At 44.7% G+C, this 21,032-nt stretch overlaps 1 protein-coding gene across 1 annotated transcript in view; it reads right to left on the bottom strand.

The window, feature by feature from the left end:
• Positions 1 to 21,032, bottom strand: part of abca2 (ATP-binding cassette, sub-family A (ABC1), member 2) — a 457,180-nt gene that overhangs the window by 86,195 nt on the left and 349,953 nt on the right. Inside the window, exons 23-28 of the mRNA XM_067969563.1 lie at positions 20,583 to 20,795; positions 17,209 to 17,405; positions 11,223 to 11,405; positions 9,732 to 9,907; positions 7,224 to 7,344; positions 3,403 to 3,684 (exon numbers count right to left, since the gene is read on the bottom strand). Of these exons, the coding sequence (XP_067825664.1) occupies positions 3,403 to 3,684; positions 7,224 to 7,344; positions 9,732 to 9,907; positions 11,223 to 11,405; positions 17,209 to 17,405; positions 20,583 to 20,795 (1,172 nt within the window). The remainder of the gene's footprint in view (positions 1 to 3,402; positions 3,685 to 7,223; positions 7,345 to 9,731; positions 9,908 to 11,222; positions 11,406 to 17,208; positions 17,406 to 20,582; positions 20,796 to 21,032) is intronic.

The following is a 21,032-nucleotide window of genomic DNA, read 5'->3' as shown; positions in this document are numbered from 1 at the left end:
AAAAAGAAGGTTCACTCGGTTAATCCCGGGGATGAGGGGGCGGACATATGAGGAGAGGTTGAGTCGATTGGGACTCTACTCATTGGAGTTCAGAAGAATGAGAGGCGATCTTATTGAAACATATAAGATTGTGAAGGGGCTTGATCGGGTGGATGCGGTAAGGATGTTCCCAAGGATGGGTGAAACTAGAACTAGGGGGCATAATCTTAGAATAAGGGGCTGCTCTTTCAAAACTGAGATGAGGAGAAACTTCTTCACTCAGAGGGTGGTGGGTCTGTGGAATTTGCTGCCCCAGGAAGCTGTGGAAGCTACATCATTAAATAAATTTAAAACAGAAATAGACAGTTTCCTAGAAGTAAAGGGAATTAGGGGTTACGGGGAGCGGGCAGGAAATTGGACATGAATTTAGATTTGAGGTTAGGACCAGATCAGCCATGATCTTATTGAATGGCGGAGCAGGCTCGAGGGGCTGATTGGCCTACTCCTGCTCCTATTTCTTATGTTCTTATTTAGGTTAAAGAGCATTAATACTCCAAGTGCTACACAAGATTAGAGAGCATTAATACTCAAAGTGCTACACTAGGCATTACTTCTCTTTCAACAGACCCTACCCATGGCTGAGAAATATTTGATCATGGCTAGGCAATGGCACAAGGTGAGCATATTTTGATGACCCACCACAGTGTCCTCAAGCACCTGGGGAGCTGTTGGGTCATCGATGACTTTACATTCATGCATACCCAATTCCTTATGAACTAATTTTCAGGCTGCAAACTATCCAACAGAAGTTCAACAACGCAGCTTTCACCTTCAGATTGTTTGACCTGCGCTGTTGAACACAGGTGACTTTGCCATCCCCCCATACAGTGCCGTCAATCAGCAAAGGTGAGCAGTGGAGTGGATTAGTACACTGTTTATTTCATCTCTGGGACCTGGGTTCAAATTCAGCTGTGCGGTACTATCCTTGCATGATTCCATTACTACTCGTCTAAAGGCAGCCATTGCAACTCCATCAATGGCTTCTATTCTCTGCCATGCCCCCTCCTCTTCCTTAATAGCATGCTTTCCCTCAAGATGGGTCTCCATCTCCCAACTGTGTTGGTTTATAAACATGGCTACATTACCATAATGAGATCACGCCTTCGACAAAGTGCAGTACTGTATAACGAGCCAACGCTGAACACTGTTGACTCTCGGCTAATCGGCCAAATTTGAATTGAAGTTCTTTTTAAAAAAAAATGCTACAAGGTTCAAAGTTTCATAACATCTTATTTAAAATGTTCTGAATTCTTCAGCCGAAAGGAATCAACAACAACAACTTGCATTTATATAGTGCCTTTAATGTAGTAAAACGGGCCAAGGTGCTTCACAGGAGTGTTTTCAAACAAAATTTGACGCCGAGCCATATAAGGAGATATTAGGACAGCTTGGTCAAAGAGGTAGGTTTTAAGGAGCATCTCAAAGGAGGAGAGAGAGATAGAGAGGCGTAGAGGTTTAGGGAGGAAATTCCAGAGCTTAGGACTTAGGCCACCAATGGTGGAGCCATTAAAATCGAGGCTGTGCAAGGGGTCAGAATTGGAGGAGCGCAGCAATCTCAGAGGGTTGCAGGGCTGTGGGAGGTTACAGAGACAGGGAGGGGCGAAACCATAGAGAATGAAAATATGATCTTACAAGCTGAAGGAGTATATAAAAAAAATGTAAAGAGATGAGTCTGGAATGGCAAAATCTGTATTCCATTCACTGTGAAATTTGTGTAGTCAACCTCCATAGAATAGGTTTTTATAAAGATAATGAGGCAATTATTACACTGCTTAGCATTTTGCATACAAATGCCAACTCTGCAATAAAGCACAGCCAAGGGTAGAGAGCCATAGGCCAATACAATATAATAGAGTTTCTGAACTGAGCAGAAGAGTATTCTCCAAGGTAGGCATAGGTTTGATAGGAAAAATGTTTCAATATAATTGAAGCCAATTTTTATTGTGACCGATTAATTATATCACACTACTGTGTCATTTCTTCTTTTCATGTATGGGCCTGGAAGTAAAAATGTGGGACATAGGTCTTGCAAATGAGTAAAGCTGTTGGAAAGGTTCCCAGAATGCAGATGCAGCTTGGTGCTGATGCTGGTGTTAACAAGTGCAGCAGACTCACTGATCATGTTGTCCCACATATCAGACTTACAAACTACAATAGTCCTGCCTGGGGGTAATTTTTTATTGGTTTACAGGTGGATTCCTTTGAAAATGTAGAAAACATTGGTCATTTATAACAGGTCATGGATGGAGAAACATGAAATACAATTAGACAGAGAAAGGGTATATACTTGAAAAGGAAAACATTTGCACGGATATGGGGAAAGAGCAGGGGAGTGGGATTAATTGGATAATTCTTTCAAAGGGCCAGCACAGGAGTGATGGGCCAAATGGCCTCTTTCTGTGCTGGAAGATTCTATGAAACAACAGAACTGCAAAATAACACTAACGTTGTTAAATACAGTAGCATATTAACTGGCATCTCCACGGCACTAAAATAGGAGACAGTAATAGCAGGGTACAATAGCCAAGCAGCAATATTAAACACCAGTCTGTTAGAGGCAGGAAAGGCACACTGACCCTTCAAAGAGCACAGAAGCTTTTCACAGCCAGTTCCAGAATACATCAAACCCAAAATTTATTCAGAGAAGTGGGAAGCAAGTCAGTGGCAAAAGACTCTGCGTCAGTTCCCATTTTGTTTTCTGGGTGAAGCAACATAACACCTTCCCGGCGTAGAAACCTCGGAGGGAGAGTTGGGCTCAGGCTTCTGCTGCATGCATTCCAAACAGAGACCCAGTGACATTGGCAAAGATCTGAGAGCTGGTTATTCCTCAACTCTCTGGCCAGGAAATTAAAAAAATGATCTGCACATATACCATTAAACCAAGAAGAGCTGCATGTTTCCGAAGCCAGAAATAAAAATAAGATAAAACGTGTACATCTGTTTTCATGCTTGAAACATTAAATATGTAAACCTCCGCTGTTAGCCTGGACATGCTGCCTAACCAGCGTCAATGGTGGTATCAGTTTAGAGTGTCTGCTCTAACAATTCTTGGTCTGATGGCCACACCTGAGCAAGCATTTGGTATAGTTATTCTTTACATTCAGGAATAGGGATTTGACGAATATCAAAATGGAGTAAATTCGCTAGAGTTGAGGCATGCCTCCCCTAATTTCAACACTCTTCTCGAAATATAGCAAAAAGATTTACTAGACTCCTTAAGATAGCCAAAGAGTTAGCTTTTCAATCTACTGGCTCAGATATGTCCATTCAAGTCCCCTATCTCCTTTGGCCATTTCCCACTTCTCTAGAAATATAGGAAACACGACAGACAAAATGCAGTTTTAACTTCGGTTGTTGAGATACCTTGTAAACTGAGGTTGTCTGGATCGTTCAGGTTATCGAAGAGCGGTGTGTAGTCTCCATAGAATTCAGAATAACCAACCATTTCATCACCTCGAACAGAACCAACAGAAGAGGAGGAATGCACAGAGGACTGGGATTGGCTTAGCCTGGCACAGGTGACCAAATTGCTCACATTCACTTTCAGCTTGTGCGTACTCTCTTGTTGAGGGGTGTCTTTTTGGCGGACATTTTTACTGTCAGTCTGTGGTGTCTGCAAGGCCTCCTTCCCTGAATCTTTGTCATCTTCGAGAAATCAAAAACAAACTTTGTACATTTTGAGAAATGCCAAATACTTCCACTTACCTTGCAGCTTTATTAACAATCCATCTTGTCTTCACAACTTTCCTTGCTTTTTGTAGGCGGGGTGAGTGGGGAAAAAGAACAGCTGGGTGGCTGGTAGCTAAAGGCAGAGTGTGGGAGTATTTATTGCTGGTTCACCCTCACAATTTCCCTCCCTCCTTCCCTGCATTTGTTGCCTCTTTCAGTAGGTCCGGGACTGGAAACTCTTCATGCGGGAGAAACGGTGTGCATGGCTTGTTGATTGACCCACATGTTGCATGAACAGCTCATCGATATACTTTGGGTCTGAAACTGCACTGTGCAATATTAGGGCACAAATGCTTAACTGAGCCATCTGAAATTCCTCTCGTCACTATATTAGTGGAGATATTAACTTGTTTAAAATAAATGGGTCAACTCCTCCATTGAAGCAGCCAAAAGAAGAATTTAAGACAAATGCAGTAAGCTTCTGTACACTAGTTTCCCCAGGGTAATTTCAGAGCCATTGACACTTAAAAGTATATGTTTGTATTGTCCAATTAATATCTTCCCTCTTTTGAATCTGAGTTAACATGGTATTTGAGAGATCTCCTGTCAATATAAATAACCCATATAATTTCACAATCTAGGGTATATATTTATGGTCATTCTACAGTGTAACTATTTGAAAATGCCCAAAATACTTATTCCAGAAGTATTTTGTTCTATCAGAATTCATAGAATCATAGGGTAATAGAATCATACAGCACAGAAGGGGGCCCATTCGGCCCATCGTGCCTGTGCCAGCTCTTTGAAAGAGCTATCCAATTAGTCCCACTCCCCTGCTTTTTCCCCATAGCCATGCAAATTTTTCTTTTTTAAGTATACATCCAATTCCCTTTTGAAAGTTATTATTAAATCTGCTTCCACCAGCCTTTCAGGCAGCACATTCCAGATCATAACAACTCGCTGCGTAAAAAAAATTCTCCTCAACTTCCCCCAGGCTTTTTTGCCAATTATCTTAAATCTGTGTCCTCTAGTTACCGACCCTCCTGCCACTGGAAACAGTTTCTATTCCAACAGGTTCAATTCTAACTTTTACATTGGGAAGCCTTAATAGGATTTATATGGAATATTACATGTGCATAATTTCATAATTACCAACTACATGTTTCTTTCTGAAACAAGGGCACATTACATTAAATTCATAACTCTGCATTTTAAATTCTTGCAGAGGAAACAAAAGAGAAAATCAGACAAACATATTTTATACATCACAGATATCCAGACACACAGACATTTCTTTCTGAGACTCTCAACAACAACAACTTGCAATTATATAGCACCTTTAACATAGTAAAACGTCCCAAGGCACTTCACAGGAGCGTATACCGAGCCACATAAGGAGATATTAGGACAGGTGACCAAAAGCTTGGTCAAAGAGGTAGGTTTTAAGAAGGGTCTTAAAGGAGGAGAGAGAGGTTTAGGGAGGGACTTCCAGAGCTCAGGACCTAGGCAGATGAAGGCACAGCCACCAATGATGAAGCAATTAAAATCGGGGAGGCACAAGAGGCCAGCATTGGAGGAGCGCAGAGATCTTTGAGGGTTGCAGGGCTGAAGGAGGTTACAGAGATAGGGAGGGGAGAGGCCATGGAGGGATTTGAAAACAAGGATGAGAATTTTAAAATCGAGGCTTAGCTGGACCAGGAGCTAATGTAGCTCAGCAAGCACAGGGGTAATAGGTGAACGGAACTTGGTGCAAGTTAGGATACAGGCAGCAGAGTTTTGGATGAGCTCAAGTTTACGGGGGTGGAGGGGGGAGGGGTGGAAGATGGGAGGCCAGAGGGGTGGAAGATGGGAGGCCAGCCAGGAGAGCATTGGACTAGTCGAGTTTAGAGATAACAAAGGCATGGATGAGGGTTTCAGCAGCAGATGAGCTAAAGCATGGGTGGAGACGGGCGATATTACGGAGGTGGAAGTAGACGATGGAGAGGATACGGGGTCAAAAGCTCATCTCAGGGTCAAGTAGGACGCCAAGATTGCGAAAGGTCTGGTTCAGCCTCAGACAGCGGCCAGGGGAGTGGGATGGAGTCAGTGTCTAAGGAACGGAGTTTGTGGCGGGAACCGAAGATAATGGCTTTGGTCTTCCCAATATTTAATTGGAGGAAATTTCTGCTCTTGTTGGACAAGCAGTGTGGCAAATCAGAGACAGTGGAGGGGTCGAGAGAGGTGGTGGTGAGGTAGAGCTGGGTGTCATCAGCGTACGTGTGGAACCTGACATTATGTTTCTGGATGATGTCACCGAGGGGCAGCATAAAGATGAGAAATAGGAGGGGGGCCACGGATAGATCCTTGGGGAACTCCAAAGGTAACGGTGCGGGAGCAGGAAGAGAAGCCATTGCAGGTGATTCTCTGGCTATGACTGGACAGATACGAATCATGTTTTTCAAGTTTAAAAGAATACAGCAACAAAAGTTGTGGGATATAATTTATAACCCACAAGTCGGCTGCATTGCGCACAGCAAGGTCCCACAAACAGCAATAAGATCAATGGCCAGATAACCTTCGTTTTGTGATATGGGTTGAGGGATAAATGTTGGTCAAGACTCAGAGAACTGCCCTGTTCTTCTTCGAATAGTGCCATGGAAGGCAGACAGGACCTTGGTCTAACGTCTGATCTGAAAGACGGCACCACCGGCAGTGCAGCACTCCCTCTGTACCGCACTGGAGTGTCAGCCTAGACTATGTGCTCAAGTCTCTGGAGTGGGATTTGAATCTACCGTCTTCTGATTCTGAGGTGCGAGTGCTACCACTGAGCTAAGGCTGAGGCCGAAACACTCTATTTATGTACATTACTGCCTTTTGAAGCCTCTTTCGTAGTGGAGAAAACTGGCACATTGATCAAAGACGTTTCCTCCTGATGACTCAGTTTGCAAATGTAGTACTGAGCCACACAGGCCAGATTTAATTGCTATCTGTGCTGAGTTAGCTGATCTCATCCTGGATGCTGTGCCTTTAGCAACTCCTTGGCTTGGGAAGGATATGTCAGATTTTCCACTTCTGACTGTTATAGTTTGTGGGTGTGTCGGGCGACGACAGCTTTGAGCTCTGCTGTGATGCTCCCCATGGTTCAACAGCACTCTGAGACTTAGACTTACACATGAACTGATAACTCAGATAACTGAGGGTAAGCTAGCTCCTGTGTAACCAGACCCCAGCATGATTGAGTGGCTGCAGAAGAAGAGAGAAAAGTATTGGGGGAACAAAAAGCTGGTCAACACTGCTCATTAGATCAAGAGCTACTTTGTTCCAGTTTCCTTACATCTCTGCAAAGCACCTTGGAACATTCTTCTGCTTTAAAGGTGCGGTTTAAATGCAAGATTTTGTTGTTGCTGATTGAATTTGGAAGCCATTTTGGCTACTTGCAGCTGTTTCTCCTTGTTCAATTAACCAACTGGGATTAAATGTAGCAAGTCAATCAATGGACAGTAAATGATGCCAGACATTAGTTCTTCCATATCTACCTATGTCACTGTTCTCCAAAGACTGATCTTCTTCAGAAACCTTCAGAAAAACCTCCTCCAGTGTGGTATCCATCAGACCAAAACTAGTCAAATTCAGGTCCTCGAGGTTCAGATCCAGGGCCTAACAAGAAAAATCATTACTTCAGTGTATCCAGTGTCACCATTATCTCCACTAGTCTAGTTCTGAAATAGGTATGCTGCTGAACCGCAAGATGTAGCATGCCAATGGAGCTCGGGCGTACTCACACTCCCGGAGAAATCCATTATGTACGTTTGTATCAGAATGTATAAACAAGGCGTCATCACCACGTAGTCTCTCTCCCCTCTCCCACATATCACACTACTCTAGTACAACAATGTTCAAAATGCAAGGAATGTGCAGCGATTGGATTACTTCAGTTAAGTTTCCCTTCTCACCTTAAACATCTTTCATTCAGTATGTGACAACTTTACATCCCGCTACCATTGTGCTGTTATGTGACTCAACCTTGTGTTCAAAGCCCATGGAATGGAAAAACCCAACATGCTATTGATACCAGCCCAGTTTCCACTGTATTACTGCAATGTATCACAAGAACACCACAGTCCTGATTAAGACAAGGCTGCCTTTTCTATTGTCCAGTTGTATTGTCATCTAATATTAACTGTGTATCTTTGCTTTTCAAAAATACGTAATATGTGTCAGAAAGGTACAACTTGATGACAGTCTATTATTACTACAAGCAGCTATAAAAAGTACACTTGACCCTACTTTTTAAAACCTGTTTACTGGGCTACAAGCCTTGGAGATGATAAATTCAGCCAAATCAGTGCAGAGGGACAAGGGTGTCACCATACTTGAGTCTACCTAGTGTCAGTAGGAAGAAAGCTAGTAGCAGGGTGCAAGGGACTCCAACAATGGGACAGAGACTGAGAACCAAAACTAAAAGGAAGAAAAGCTAAGAGAACAGAGACACAGAGAGAGGAAAATCCAATCTCCAAACATTTTAAAGCAATTTTACATTTAGTGCCTCTGTAGTTCAGATCAAAGGAGACAGGCCCCTGGATTAGTTGCTCGAACTGACATTAATAAAACCAGCTCTTTTATCCCAACGTCAGAATTTCACATCCACATTTTGCTGTTGACGGAAGGAAAATAAATTTAGCACAGGGAGCTGGCAAACAGAGATCAGTCTCCTGTGATATGAACTACAGGAGCACTAAATGTAAAAAAAAAAGCCTCTACAATACTTTTGCAGGCAGAGAGATGAGACTTTCCTCCAATCGGTCCGGGCTGGGTTTGAACCCAAGACCCACAAAGGCAAGAAGTGTGTTCTTGATCCTTGCATAATCCAGTCCCTGACACGTTGCTTTTCTGAAGGTCTCATGTACCTACCCCGCTGCTGGGGATTAAAATTAATGGCCCAGAAATTGCTCATGAAATGCTGGCGAAGGTGACAGGGCTCACTCGTTATTTCAGGGCAAATGGAAGAGCAAGTTCCGGCGAGTGCACGTGCGCAGTCAAACGCGGAAATCCGGAAATTACTCCACCATTTGCCCTGCTCGTTTGAAAGCTTCGCGTTAAAGCGATCCCAGCTGAATGAATGGGCCAGCACGAACTTACTGCACTGACCAGCTAGAAACGAATTAATCTCTCCATAAAAAAAGATATGTTGTCTTTTTTTAGGTCTAAACTAACTTTTAACGGCATGGCAAGTATTAATGACTGGCAAACAACCTCTCTGGCACTGAAAATTAACTTTTAAAAATGTGGAGTCCCATTACTTCCGATTTTAATTGTTGAATATTTATTTTTAAAAATTTGAACTTTTTAAAAAACTTTTTCTTTGTCTCTTTTATCTCTGTCTTTTAATTCGATATTTCTTATCCTCTCTTTATTTCGCTTTCTGTAACTGATTTTGCATTGAATTCACTGTTGTAGCTTTCACTTCCTGGTTCTGAGAGCGCGGCTTGTCAAAGATGCTTCAAGATGATTTGTTGAGGGGAGAGAGAGATCCTTTCCCCACTCTCACAGCTCAGAGAAGCCCGGGAAAGACCGCTGCACTTCTTGCGACTCACCGTTGAAGCAAGTTGGCGCCCAGAAGCCCGTGAATATTACGTGGGTGAGTTTATAATTAACAAGCGGCGGGCAACATTAGTTCGTCGTTCAGCGCAATTTCCGGCCCATTATTATTATATACAAACATATGAAATTGATGGGCAGGAAAAGACCAGCTGGTCAATCAAGCCTGCCCCACATCATGATGGCCGGAGCATCGTGACGAAACATTTCCTCTCTGCCTCCACCCCCTGCGCAGCCATGTAATCTCCTGGGAGAGGCAAAACACCAGAGAAAAAACCCAGGGCCAATAAGGGAAAAAATACCAAGGAAAATTCCTCTTGGACCCATCCAGGCGATCGAAACCAGTCCAGGAGATCACATGGACCAAGTGTTATCTATAAAGACACTTACCTTCTAATTATTCTATTGTAATTATAGAGATAGGGTATTATAGGGGACAACATTACCTGGAAAAGTCTCTCAAAGCATCCTTTCTTCACAGCTTCTGACGGCAGGATGTAAGATATCTCTGTGTTGGTGTCCGAGATCAGTATGGTGGACACTATATACTTTTTAATAAACTGGCTGACCTTGGCCTCCAAGCAGGAAGAGTGGGATGAAGGGCTGAGATCCTGGCCTGAATCTAAAAGACACACAGTAGAAATATCATCTAATATATTACAGGTCTTGCGTATAGTGTGCACTTCTTGTAAGTAACACTTTCCCTGTCACACTTTATTGATAACACCCATATTGTAATAAAAAAGCACAGGTTCTCAATCACAGTGAGCAACTATACAGGACGTCTAATAGCACATTTTTTTAGGGGAGAGAGTTCCAAATTTCCACTACCCTTTGTGACGAAGTACTTCCTGACATCAGTCCAGAACAGCCTAGCTCTAATTTTAAGGTTATACTTATGCTGGACTCCCTCGACTGTTCTACATTTGCTTCTTTTACAAGGGTCCCACTAAGGCACAGTTCTGTGGATTCACTTATCAAAATGAGGATAGAGTGGCTTTGAGAATATTGATCTTACACCCATCTCATAGATCTATGCTTGCAAAATAAGTCACTGTACTCCATACATAATTCATTAAGTGAAGGGTTTGAGATGTTTCGACAAAGCAAGAAGATGTGATAAAAATTCAAGTTTTCTCATAGAATCTAAGATATTGCTGAGACACAATATTTAGGGAGGACTGTTTTCTGGTAATCTGCGCTACGGGGCAATTTTCTAGGTAAGTAACACAGAACGATGCAATCACACAGTCAATGACACTTTTGCATCACCAATTGTGTACAAGAGTAAATTCAGTGCTCCCAGCAGGCAGCAGTGGTCTGAGGGATAGGTTTATAGTGCCCTAGTGCCAAATGATCTCACCTGCCCTCCTTTGATTGTGGCTCCTCGCTGGGAGCACAGGATCGTTGAATTTACCCTTTACAATTATAATTACCCTTCAAATGGACACACGATAGCTAAAACCTTGTTGAAAATGTTCCTCCTGCAGTGTGACATTTCCCTAAACATGACCATCTTACAGAGGACCATAAAGAGCAGGTTGTTCCTGACTTAATTAGGAATTGGTCACTCAGCTATTGACATCAGCTTGCTGCAATGGAGGGAGGGAATTACCCTTAAGCCACTGAACATTGAGCAATACATTTTTTCTAGGATGCTCTTAATTCATCTCCTCAAATTGTTCCCATCATTATCACCACCAGTGACAGATCAGTGGCCACCATTATTTCACAAACTTGGAAGAGCCAAAATTTATGATTGCATTGCTGGATATGTTTCACAGTTTAATTGGACACAATCCAAAAATGACACACATTCACTGTTACCCTTCACTGAAGCCCTAATCGCAGCACTGCACAACAGGCTGCATTCCAATCACATTCTGAAAAGTATGCCAAGGATGACCACCTTGTATGCAAGGAATTCAGTGACTAACCCAGGTTGGTTTGAGAGTCAGGCTGCTTCTTCACCACCGTCAGCTTGTAGCCGTCCCCGTAGGTGCTTTTGAGGAACAGAGGCGACCCGCAGCACTTCAACTTTCCGTGCGAGATTATCGCAATGCGATCGCCAAGAAGGTCAGCTTCGTCCATGTAATGTGTGGACAGGAGGATTGTCCGGCCTGCAATTATTAAAAAGATCCATCTTTACTAGTGTGCACTGTTAAATAAGGAGGAATGCCCCTGGGCTCCTTTCCAAAATTGAATCATATTAAATAAATTAATGGTCAACTTCAATACCCTTTCGTCACTTTCAAATTATTATCTCAACGCTCTAGTTTAACAAACTTTGATATCATCAGTGATTTTGTTACTTTAACCATGCAGGTTAATTCAGCTGTCTTTGATTTTGATTAAACAAAAAAACTGGCAACACTTTTAAAAAAAAAGATATTCCGCCCCCACCCGCCCTCATTTGCCTCACCAAGGCACTTAGCATCCCAAGCTGAGAAGGCCAGGTAACCAGCGCCTAGAATCCTCTGCATGTCATTCATTGCCTGAGCGCCAAAATCCATTTATAGCTGCTGACCAGTTCACATTGTTCAGATGGAGTTTTTTCATTTTAATTTATGCCAATAACCGTGGTTAAAAAATGCATCAAGGGTATATTATGGATTACATGGCTTTGTTAAATCCTCATAATCCAAAGATTTGGCATACAGAACTATTAGTCCACTGACTGAGGTCAAAGCCTTTTTAGCCATAACTTCAATGTTGATTTGCTCGACGGTTTATGTCTGATTGCAAAATATTCTAACAGCTTTGTACTGTGAAAATATGGTTACAAAAGCCTGAGATGAGCCTGCTCCAAATTCTTTTGGTGTCAGAACTTTGAAACTGGCAGTGACATTTCATCCCATTGAACTTGGCTCGATTTTTCCCAAGGTGCAGGCAAAGACAGGGCACTACGCTACACCAATGTACCGCCCAGGTACCTTTCCCACTTCCAAAAATGTTAGATTTTAAATCAAATATGACAGAGACACCAACAATAAAATAATTTGCCCATATCCATCATTCTAAATTCTTTCTTATTAGGTACAACGGGGAGAAGAAGGAACTTGACACATCTTGTACCACAATCTATCATGTAGTCAGCATGCTCAGCTTGGTGCCAGTCCTTCCTACTGAGAAGTGATGCCCCTTGTTGTTGAAGTAGTCTTGATTGTGCTGATTACTATTAAAGCCAATATAAGAGAGGCAAACTCTCCACTACATTTCACAGACCCAAACAGTCTGTTTGTAGTTAGCAGGCTGCTATTGTTGCTGCTTCTTGTTCAGATCAACCTACCAGCGTTCATACTAGTCGACACCTCCGTGTATCGCCGCCCTCCAGCTTATGTGATCAACTGAGAAATTTTTCCAGCTGTCAACATTAATATTCCATATTGTCAAGCTTGCTCGAATATAACCTCATGTTTCCTTCACTGCCCACTCTGCTTAGGTTTACTCTATTCCTGCTCACGATTCAAAAGATCTTTTTTCTCATGCTGGAGTCTTCCATGCAGACATCTCCTCACCAGTGTGGCCGTGCTTTCGTCGGCATGATCTCAAAATTCTGGTCACCACGCTTTGTTCAAGAATAGTGCGGTTTGTCCTGCCCCTCGGTGAATCTCAGTTTAAGGAGCTGAAAGTTTTCAAGCTGATGAACGCAACGACAGGAACATGTCCAGGTCTCTTATCATTTTGAAGAGAGGAGACAATCAGCTTTGTTCTGAGCTTGATCCCATGATGGCTCCAGAAATTGTTTTTTAGTCGTCTAAACAGAGCTGGTATTTTTGATGAGAGAGCAGTTCTTTGTCTATTAGTGAATCTGACAACACATTATCCAGGTAACTGAATCAGTTCACATTCATTTCAGAATGGCCAGTTGGTGGTTGGCTTATTGTGGTGCTTTCCTGAAGCTGGTGATACGTGACTTCTATTTTCTTCAGGTCTATGATAGAGCTCTATCTGTTTGCTGCTGTGGTAAATCAGTAAGTAATGAGGCTTTTGTTGCGTCATCAAGCTCAGTCACAAACAAGAGCCCAAAGAGGCTAAGTGCAAGCACACCCCTTTCCTTGACTCCAGTGATAAGAACAAAAGGCACAGACAGCACTCCATCAACAATTCCACCATGGAACTACGTTCAATTTGGACATATCATTCTGGGCACCCAAACTTGGACGACTACAGGCTTGGTCAACTAACTGTACTGAAAGCCTTGGTCAGGTCAATGAAAACCCTGTAGACATCCTCATACTGCTCCACACATTTGTCCTGATTCTGCCAAGTGATCAGAACTAAAGCCTTTTGGAGACTGAATCGATGACATTTCCAAGTAGAAAAATGAGAAACTCTCTTGTACATATTTCCCTGGGTATTGAAAGAAGCAAAATTCCATGATAGTTGCTGTAGTTGCTCGTCCCTATCTTCTGTTTGTAGATGGAGTGTGTGTAGCTGGTCACTGAGGGTTCTGCAGCTTCACTTCCCTGCGGGGATTCTGTCTGGGCTTTGAGTCTTACCACTTTTCATTGCTTCAACGGTTTCACTAACATCAGCAATCATGGAGATCTTGCTTATATTATGATGTTGTGGTCACAATGTGATCCCAATGAGGGCTTTGTATCATATAATGGAAAGTTCATTCAGTAGCTCGTCAAAGTGCGCATGCCATCTCTGTGCAATCTCTGCTTTGTCAGCGACAAAAATGCCACCACCCACTCTTCAGGACGTTCAATATTAGCATACTGACGGCTATACCGATATGGATACACTGAGGACTATACCGATATTGGTATACTGAGGGTTGTACCGATATTGGTGTACTGAGGGTTGTACCGATATTGGTGTACTGAGGGAAGTACCTATATTAGTATAAAAATTTTTATTCGTTCATGGGATGTGGGCGTCGCTGGCGAGGCCGGCATTTATTGCCCATCCCTAATTGCCCTTGAGAAGGTGGTGGTGAGCTACCTTCTTGAACCGCTGCAGTCCGTGTGGTGAAGGTTCTCCCACAGTGCTGTTAGGAAGGGAGTTCCAGGATTTTGACCCAGCGACAATAAAGGAACGGCGATATATTTCCAAGTCGGGATGGTGTGTGACTTGGAGGGGAACGTGCAGGTGGTGTTGTTCCCATGTGCCTGCTGCTCTTGTCCTTCTAGGTGGTAGAGGTCGCGGGTTTGGGAGGTGCTGTCGAAGAAGCCTTGGCGAGTTGCTGCAGTGCATCCTGTGGATGGTACACACTGCAGCCACTGTGCGCCGGTGGTGAAGGGAGTGAATGTTTAGGGTGGTGGATGGGGTGCCAATCAAGCGGGCTGCTTTGTCCTGGATGGTGTCGAGCTTCTTGAGTGTTGTTGGAGCTGCACTCATCCAGGCAACTGGAGACTATTCCATCACAATCCTGACTTGTGCCTTGTAGATGGTGGAAAGGCTTTGGGGAGTCAGGAGGTGAGTCACTCGCCGCAGAATACCCAGCCTCTGACCTGCTCTTGTAGCCACAGTGTTTATATGGCTGGTCCCATTAAGTTTCTGGTCAATGGTGGCCCCCAGGATGTTGATGGTGGGGGATTCGGCGATGGTAATGCCATTGAATGTCAAGGGGAGGTGGTTAGACTCTCTCTTGTTGGAGATGGTCATTGCCTGGCACTTGTGTGGCGCGAATGTTACTTGCCACTTATCAGCCCAAGCCTGGATATTGTCCAGTTCTTGCTGCATGCGGGCAAGAGCTGCTTCATTATCGGAGGGGTTGCAAGTGGAACTGAACACTCCGCAATCATCAGCGAACATCCCTATTTCTGACCTTATGATGGAGGGGAGGTCATTGATGAAGCAGCTGAAGATGGTTGGGCCTAGGACACTGCCCTGAGGAACTCCTGCAGCAATGTCCTGGGCTGAGATGATTGGCCTCCAACAACCACTACAATCTTCCTGAGATTCACCGAGGGGCAGGACAAACCGCACTATTCTTGAACAAGGCGTGGTGACCAGAATTTTGAGATCATGCCGACAAAAGCACAGCAACCTGGAGTGCTAGGTATCACTCCAGCAACTGGAGAGTTTTCCCCCTGATTCCCATTGACTTCAATTTTACTAGGGCTCCTTGGTGCCACACTCAGTCAAATGCTGCCTTGATGTCAAGGGCAGTCACTCTCACCTCACCTCTGGAATTCAGCTCTTTTGTCCATGTTTGGACCAAGGCTGTAATGAGATCTGGAGCCAAGTGGTCCTGGCAGAACCCAAACTGAGCATCGGTGAGCAGGTTATTGGTGAGTAAGTGCCGCTTGATAGCACTGTCGACGACACCTTCCATCACTTTGCTGATGATTGAGAGTAGACTGAAGGGGCGGTAATTGGCCGGATTGGATTCGTCCTGCTTTTGTCGACAGGACATACCTGGGCAATTTTCCACATTGTCGGGTAGATGCCAGTGTTGTAGCTGTACTGGAATAGCTTGGCTAGAGGTGCAGCTAGTTCTGGAGCACAAGTCTTCAGCACTACAGCTGGGATGTTGTCGGGGCCCATAGCCTTGCTGTATCTCGTGCACTCAGTCGTTTCTTGATATCACATGGAGTGAATCGAATTGGCCGAAGACTGGCTTCTGTGATGGTGGGGATATCGGGATGCGGCCGAGATGGATCATCCACTCGGCACTTCTGGCTGAAGATGGTTGCAAACGCTTCAGCCTTGTCTTTTGCACTCACGTGCTGGACTCCGCCATCATTGAGGTTGGGGATGTTTGCAGAGCCTCCTCCTTCCGTTAGTTGTTTAATTGTCCACCACCATTCATGACTGGATGTGGCAGGACTGCAGAGCTTTGATCTGATCCGTTGTTTGTGGAATCGCTTAGCTTTGTCTATAGCATGTTGCTTCCGCTGTTTAGCATGCATGTAGTCCTGAGTTGTAGCTTCACCAGGTTGGCACCTCATTTTTAGGTACGCCTGGTGCTGCTCCTGGCATGCTCTTCTACACTCCTCATTGAACCAGGGTTGATCCCCTGGCTTGTTGGTAATGGTAGAGTGAGGAATATGCCAGGCCATTCGGTTACAGATTGTGCTGGAATACAATGCTGCTGCTGCTGATGGCCCACAGCACCTCATGGATGCCCAGTTTTGAGCTGCTAGATCTGTTCTGAATCTATCCCATTTAACACGGTGGTAGTGCCACACAACACGTTGGATGGTGTCCTCAGTGCGAAGATGGGACTTCATCTCCACGAGGACTGTGTGGTGGTCACTCCTACCAATGCTGACATGAACAGATGCATTTGCGACAGGTAGATTGGTGAAGACGAGGTCAAGTAAGTTTTTCTCTTGTGTTGGTTCACTCACCACCTGCCACATGCCCAGTCTAGCAGCTATGTCCTTTAGGACTCGGCCAGCTCGGTCAGTAGTGGTGCTATCGAGCCACTCTTGGTGATGGACATTGAAGTCCCCCACCCAGAGTACATTTTGTGCCCTCGCTACTCTGTGCTTCCTCCAAGTGGTGTTCAACATGGAAGAGGACTGATTCATCAGCTGAGGGAGGACGGCAGGTGGTAATCAGCAGGAGGTTTCCTTGCCCATGTTTGACCTGATGCCATGAGATTTCATGGGGTCCAGAGTCAATGTTGAGGACTCCCAGGGCCACTCCCTCCTGTCTATATATCACTGTACCGCCACCTCTGGTAGGTCTGTCCTGCCGGTGGGACAGGACATACCCAGGGATGGTGATGGAGTATCCTGAGGGAAGCACCTATATTGGTATACTGAGGGAAGTATCAATATGTATACTTGTTGCAACTTAGAAATGCTTTATGTCATTCTGGTGTACAAAAGGTTCGATTTCATCAGCTTTTTTTGTCCCGTTAATGACCATTCATTTGTTACAACTCAGCTCGGTTATTACTTAGTATACACCAGCCACGTATTACTCAGTCCACTATCATAATCCGAAAAATTTACACACCTTGTTTGTACTTCAGGATTAGGTCCCAGATAGCTCGACGAGCGTACGGATCAACTCCTGCCGTTGGTTCATCTAAAATGATCGCTTTGGATCCCCCAACAAATGCGATGGCGACGGACAATTTACGTTTCATTCCGCCGGACAGCGTCAGTACCAGAGAATGCCGCTTATTGGAGAGTTCCAAGTCTTCGATCATTCTAAACGGAACACAAGAAAAGTAAGAGCGGGCCAAGAAAAAATTCTAAAAGTCTCGGACTGCACTTGCAATTTTGAGTCAATTTCTGCTTTTTCATCTTCAGATGCGGAAGCACAAAGTGGTACCGCTGTGCGAGTACAGCAGCAAAATACTGCATCAGAAGTCGTAGGTCACATACAATGGGCCCGATATTAGGAGCGGCGGGGGGTCGACTGGGCGCGTGGGTAACGTGCCCAGTGAAATCAGGGTGCTCCTCACGGAATCGCAGGCTAATTGGATCCACTTACCTTTGCTTCCAGGTTTCGCGCTGGAAAGCTGCGCAGCGGGTGGACTGCGCATGCGCAGCATAGACTGTCAGCTGGAGGAGCCCTATTTAAAGGGGCAGTCCTCCACTGACTGATGCTGCAGGAAATAGGAAAAATTACAGCATAGAGCAGCCCAGGGGGAAGGCTGCTCCCAGATTTAATGATGCCTCACTCCAGGACTTATTGGATGGGATGAGGATGAGGGGGAGGACAGAGATCATCCCCCCGGCGGGCGGGAGGAAGCGGCCTGCCTCTGCCAACACGAAGGCCTGGCTCGAGGTGGCAGAGGAGGTCACCATCACCACTAACAGCTGAAGTGAGTACACTTACTCATTCCCCTACACTCCGTCTGCCACATCACTGCCCCCACCCCACATCTCCTTCTGCACTGCCAACACTACTCTGTCACATCACTCCTCACACCCACTCAAAGTTCATCCTCATCTTACCTGCACTTACTCACCTCGCCAGTACTCATCCCACCACTACCACTCAACCCAATCCTCATACAATCTCATAGTATTCTGCAGTCAGCCTCACTCAACCTGCCACTACCTGTGATGCAGCCACAGGGCATGCATCACATATGTGCAGTAGGAAGCGTAAGGCAAACATGTCGTGAGCATGAAGGGGATGCACAAGGGTGTTTGAGGGTTTGTCATGGTGTTTACCTATATTTAATTTCTGATCAACTTGCCTGCACCTGTCAAATGGACCTTTGCAGCTGCCACAGGCTGATGGCTGCAACACGTCCATTTGAACTGGGAGTACGGGAAACAGTCTCAGTTCATTGCAAAATCCCACCCCTCCTAAAACGTTGTGTTAATCAGGTCTGTAAACGACCTGAAATACCTTAATGAGTACTTTAAGTGGCACCCCGCTGGCTTTAATTGCTAGCGGGTGTCCCACATACGGGGGCTGCACGCGCATCTCAGCGCGTCACTGGGGAACCCGGAAGTGGGCGGGTTGGAGCCGGGCTCCAGACCCACCCCGGGAATCGCCAATTTTCGCAGCCCGCCGCCAAACGCACCCGCTTGGGGGTGCAAAAATCAAGCCCAGTGAAAAAGGAGAACGGTTGGAAATAATGGAGAGACGGGGGAAGTGAGCTGAGATATGTAGCACAGCACAGAGTTGCACTCAATGGGAGGAAAGATTACAGTGAAGACCATTGGTCATCTAAGAGGAAGGATGAAGTATTCAAAGAGTTAACACTTGTGTCATTTGTGTCATTTCTGTAACTTTGGAGTAAGGCTAATGGGCCCTATGCTGCCTGCTAGCCCCGACAATTCAGCCCTTAAAGCTCAGGTAACTCCTATTGATGCTTATGGTTCTCATTTGCTGATTTGCACTGTTTGAATTTCATGGACCTGACAGCTTGGAAAGGGCTGTTCTTTCCCCACTGCTTCATTGGTGGTTAAATACACAATCAGAACACCAAGATCTGCTAATATCAGTAGCTTGAGACATTTGCAAATTACTGGGAACAGAGATTTAAGTTTAATTTGCCCACAAAGCTCCATGTTATGCAGCTAAGTGGCCAATAAGACTTGGACACTCTAGCAAAGGGAAGATTCATTCTATCTGGAGTAGTTTTCATGAGCTCAGGTTGCCTGTAGTATTGCTGAAGCTTAGTTTCCGATCTGTTATTGCTTCAGATGCAATAAATAGTTCAACAGCCACAGGTTTCCCACTTCTGTGGCCCAGCATGATTGGACCAGGATTGATTGGTAAAGGTGTCATTCATCCAAACTGCCACTGGGGGAGTGCCAGGTGCCTCAGGCCACTCGCAAGGGTGGCTAAATGAACTATGCATATCTACAATAAGGATGCCACCTTTGCTGGATCACACTTACAACAGGCATAAAGCCAAATATACCATTCACCATGAATGAGTTTAAAGGCATTAACTGCAAAGTTCCTTTTGCGATTATTTTCCCAAATGAATTCCTGTTTTTTTTTCTTGACAAAGCAGCCCGTTTCTGTACAGCCCCTTCAACTGGATACCATGTTGATTCAGGTTATTGGTTTAAGATTAACGAACAGGAAATAAGAAAGGTCGAACACTTAACACCCTCTTTGCCTTTCCCTCCCAATATGGTGGGATGCTCTGCTTTCATAAGGTTAAGCGATGAACCCAAAGAAATTCAACTCAGCTGTACAATGGAATCAAATGGCACCTCACGGGGTAACTATCCATTTAGGAAAACTGTACATTTATAAGGAGGGGAGATAGAGTTACAAAGTGGCACACTGAGTGAGTCCAGCAACAGCAGCAAACCATGTGCTGCTGGAGGGTACACACCGAAAAAGGAAAAATCATTAGAAATCCCAGTGTAAGCTGTGGAATAAAACATAGGCCTGGGTTGAATGCTGGCGAGGCAAGGACAATGACTATTCTGGAATTTTGATTAATTACCTATGGCGATAATTGAAAAGTTATGCAGAACTTTCCCTCAGGGAAGCAGGGCTATGGGGAAAAGAGCATATGGGGAATGGGAATAATTCGATAGCTCTTTCAAAGAGCCGGCACAGGCACGATGGGCTGAATGGCCTTCTTCTGTGTTGTAAGATTCTATTCTATGAGGGAGAGTAAACTAATGAGGTAAAGTCCCTGATAGGGTAGAGTGTATATGATCTGTGGGAGGAACAGCCTTGCTGGTCTTTTCCAATTCCACGTTTCTCTATGTTCTTATGTTATCACTATACTACTAAGCTCCTTACTGCTAACAGATAACTTCTCCTCTTCTCTTTCCTTCCCTACCACCGACAGTCCCTGCCCAGCGGTTCACATCTTTACATGTGAGAAGTGTCCAGATCCAAGCCATCCAAGTTAATTGTACATGCCAGCCTTCAACTGCACCAACGAGTCTTACTTGTCCATCTCTTTGCGGATCTCATCCTCGGCCATTCCCTTCAAGCGGGAGTAAAACCAGAGATGCTCCTCCACTGTTAGCTTATCAAACAACACATTGTGCTGAGGGCACATGCCTAGGTTCTTCCGGATTTCATCCATTTCCGTTCGAATGTCATGCCCATAAATCGTAGCTGAACCAGCAGTGGGCGGGAACAAACCCGTCAGAATGGACCTGAAAAATAGCAGTACATCAAAAAGGTTCAATGTGAAAATCTCTACAGTTTTCTTCTCCTGTTTTCAATGCGTGCTCTGCTTTTTGCACCTGATTTCCAACTTATCTATCATTCCTCAGCCTGATAGCACCACATCAATCAGAAACCATCAAGAGCAAATCCCACCAACCACTCGACACATCAGTTGCAATTTCAAAAGTCACCAGGGAGAGTGTTCTACTGCAATGTTTCTTCAA

This window comes from Heptranchias perlo, chromosome 31 (genome assembly GCF_035084215.1).
Source record: "Heptranchias perlo isolate sHepPer1 chromosome 31, sHepPer1.hap1, whole genome shotgun sequence".
NCBI lineage: Eukaryota > Metazoa > Chordata > Chondrichthyes > Hexanchiformes > Hexanchidae > Heptranchias > Heptranchias perlo.
The sequence above is the reverse complement of the archived record's forward strand: the minus strand, read 5'-3'. Positions and strand labels throughout refer to the sequence as shown.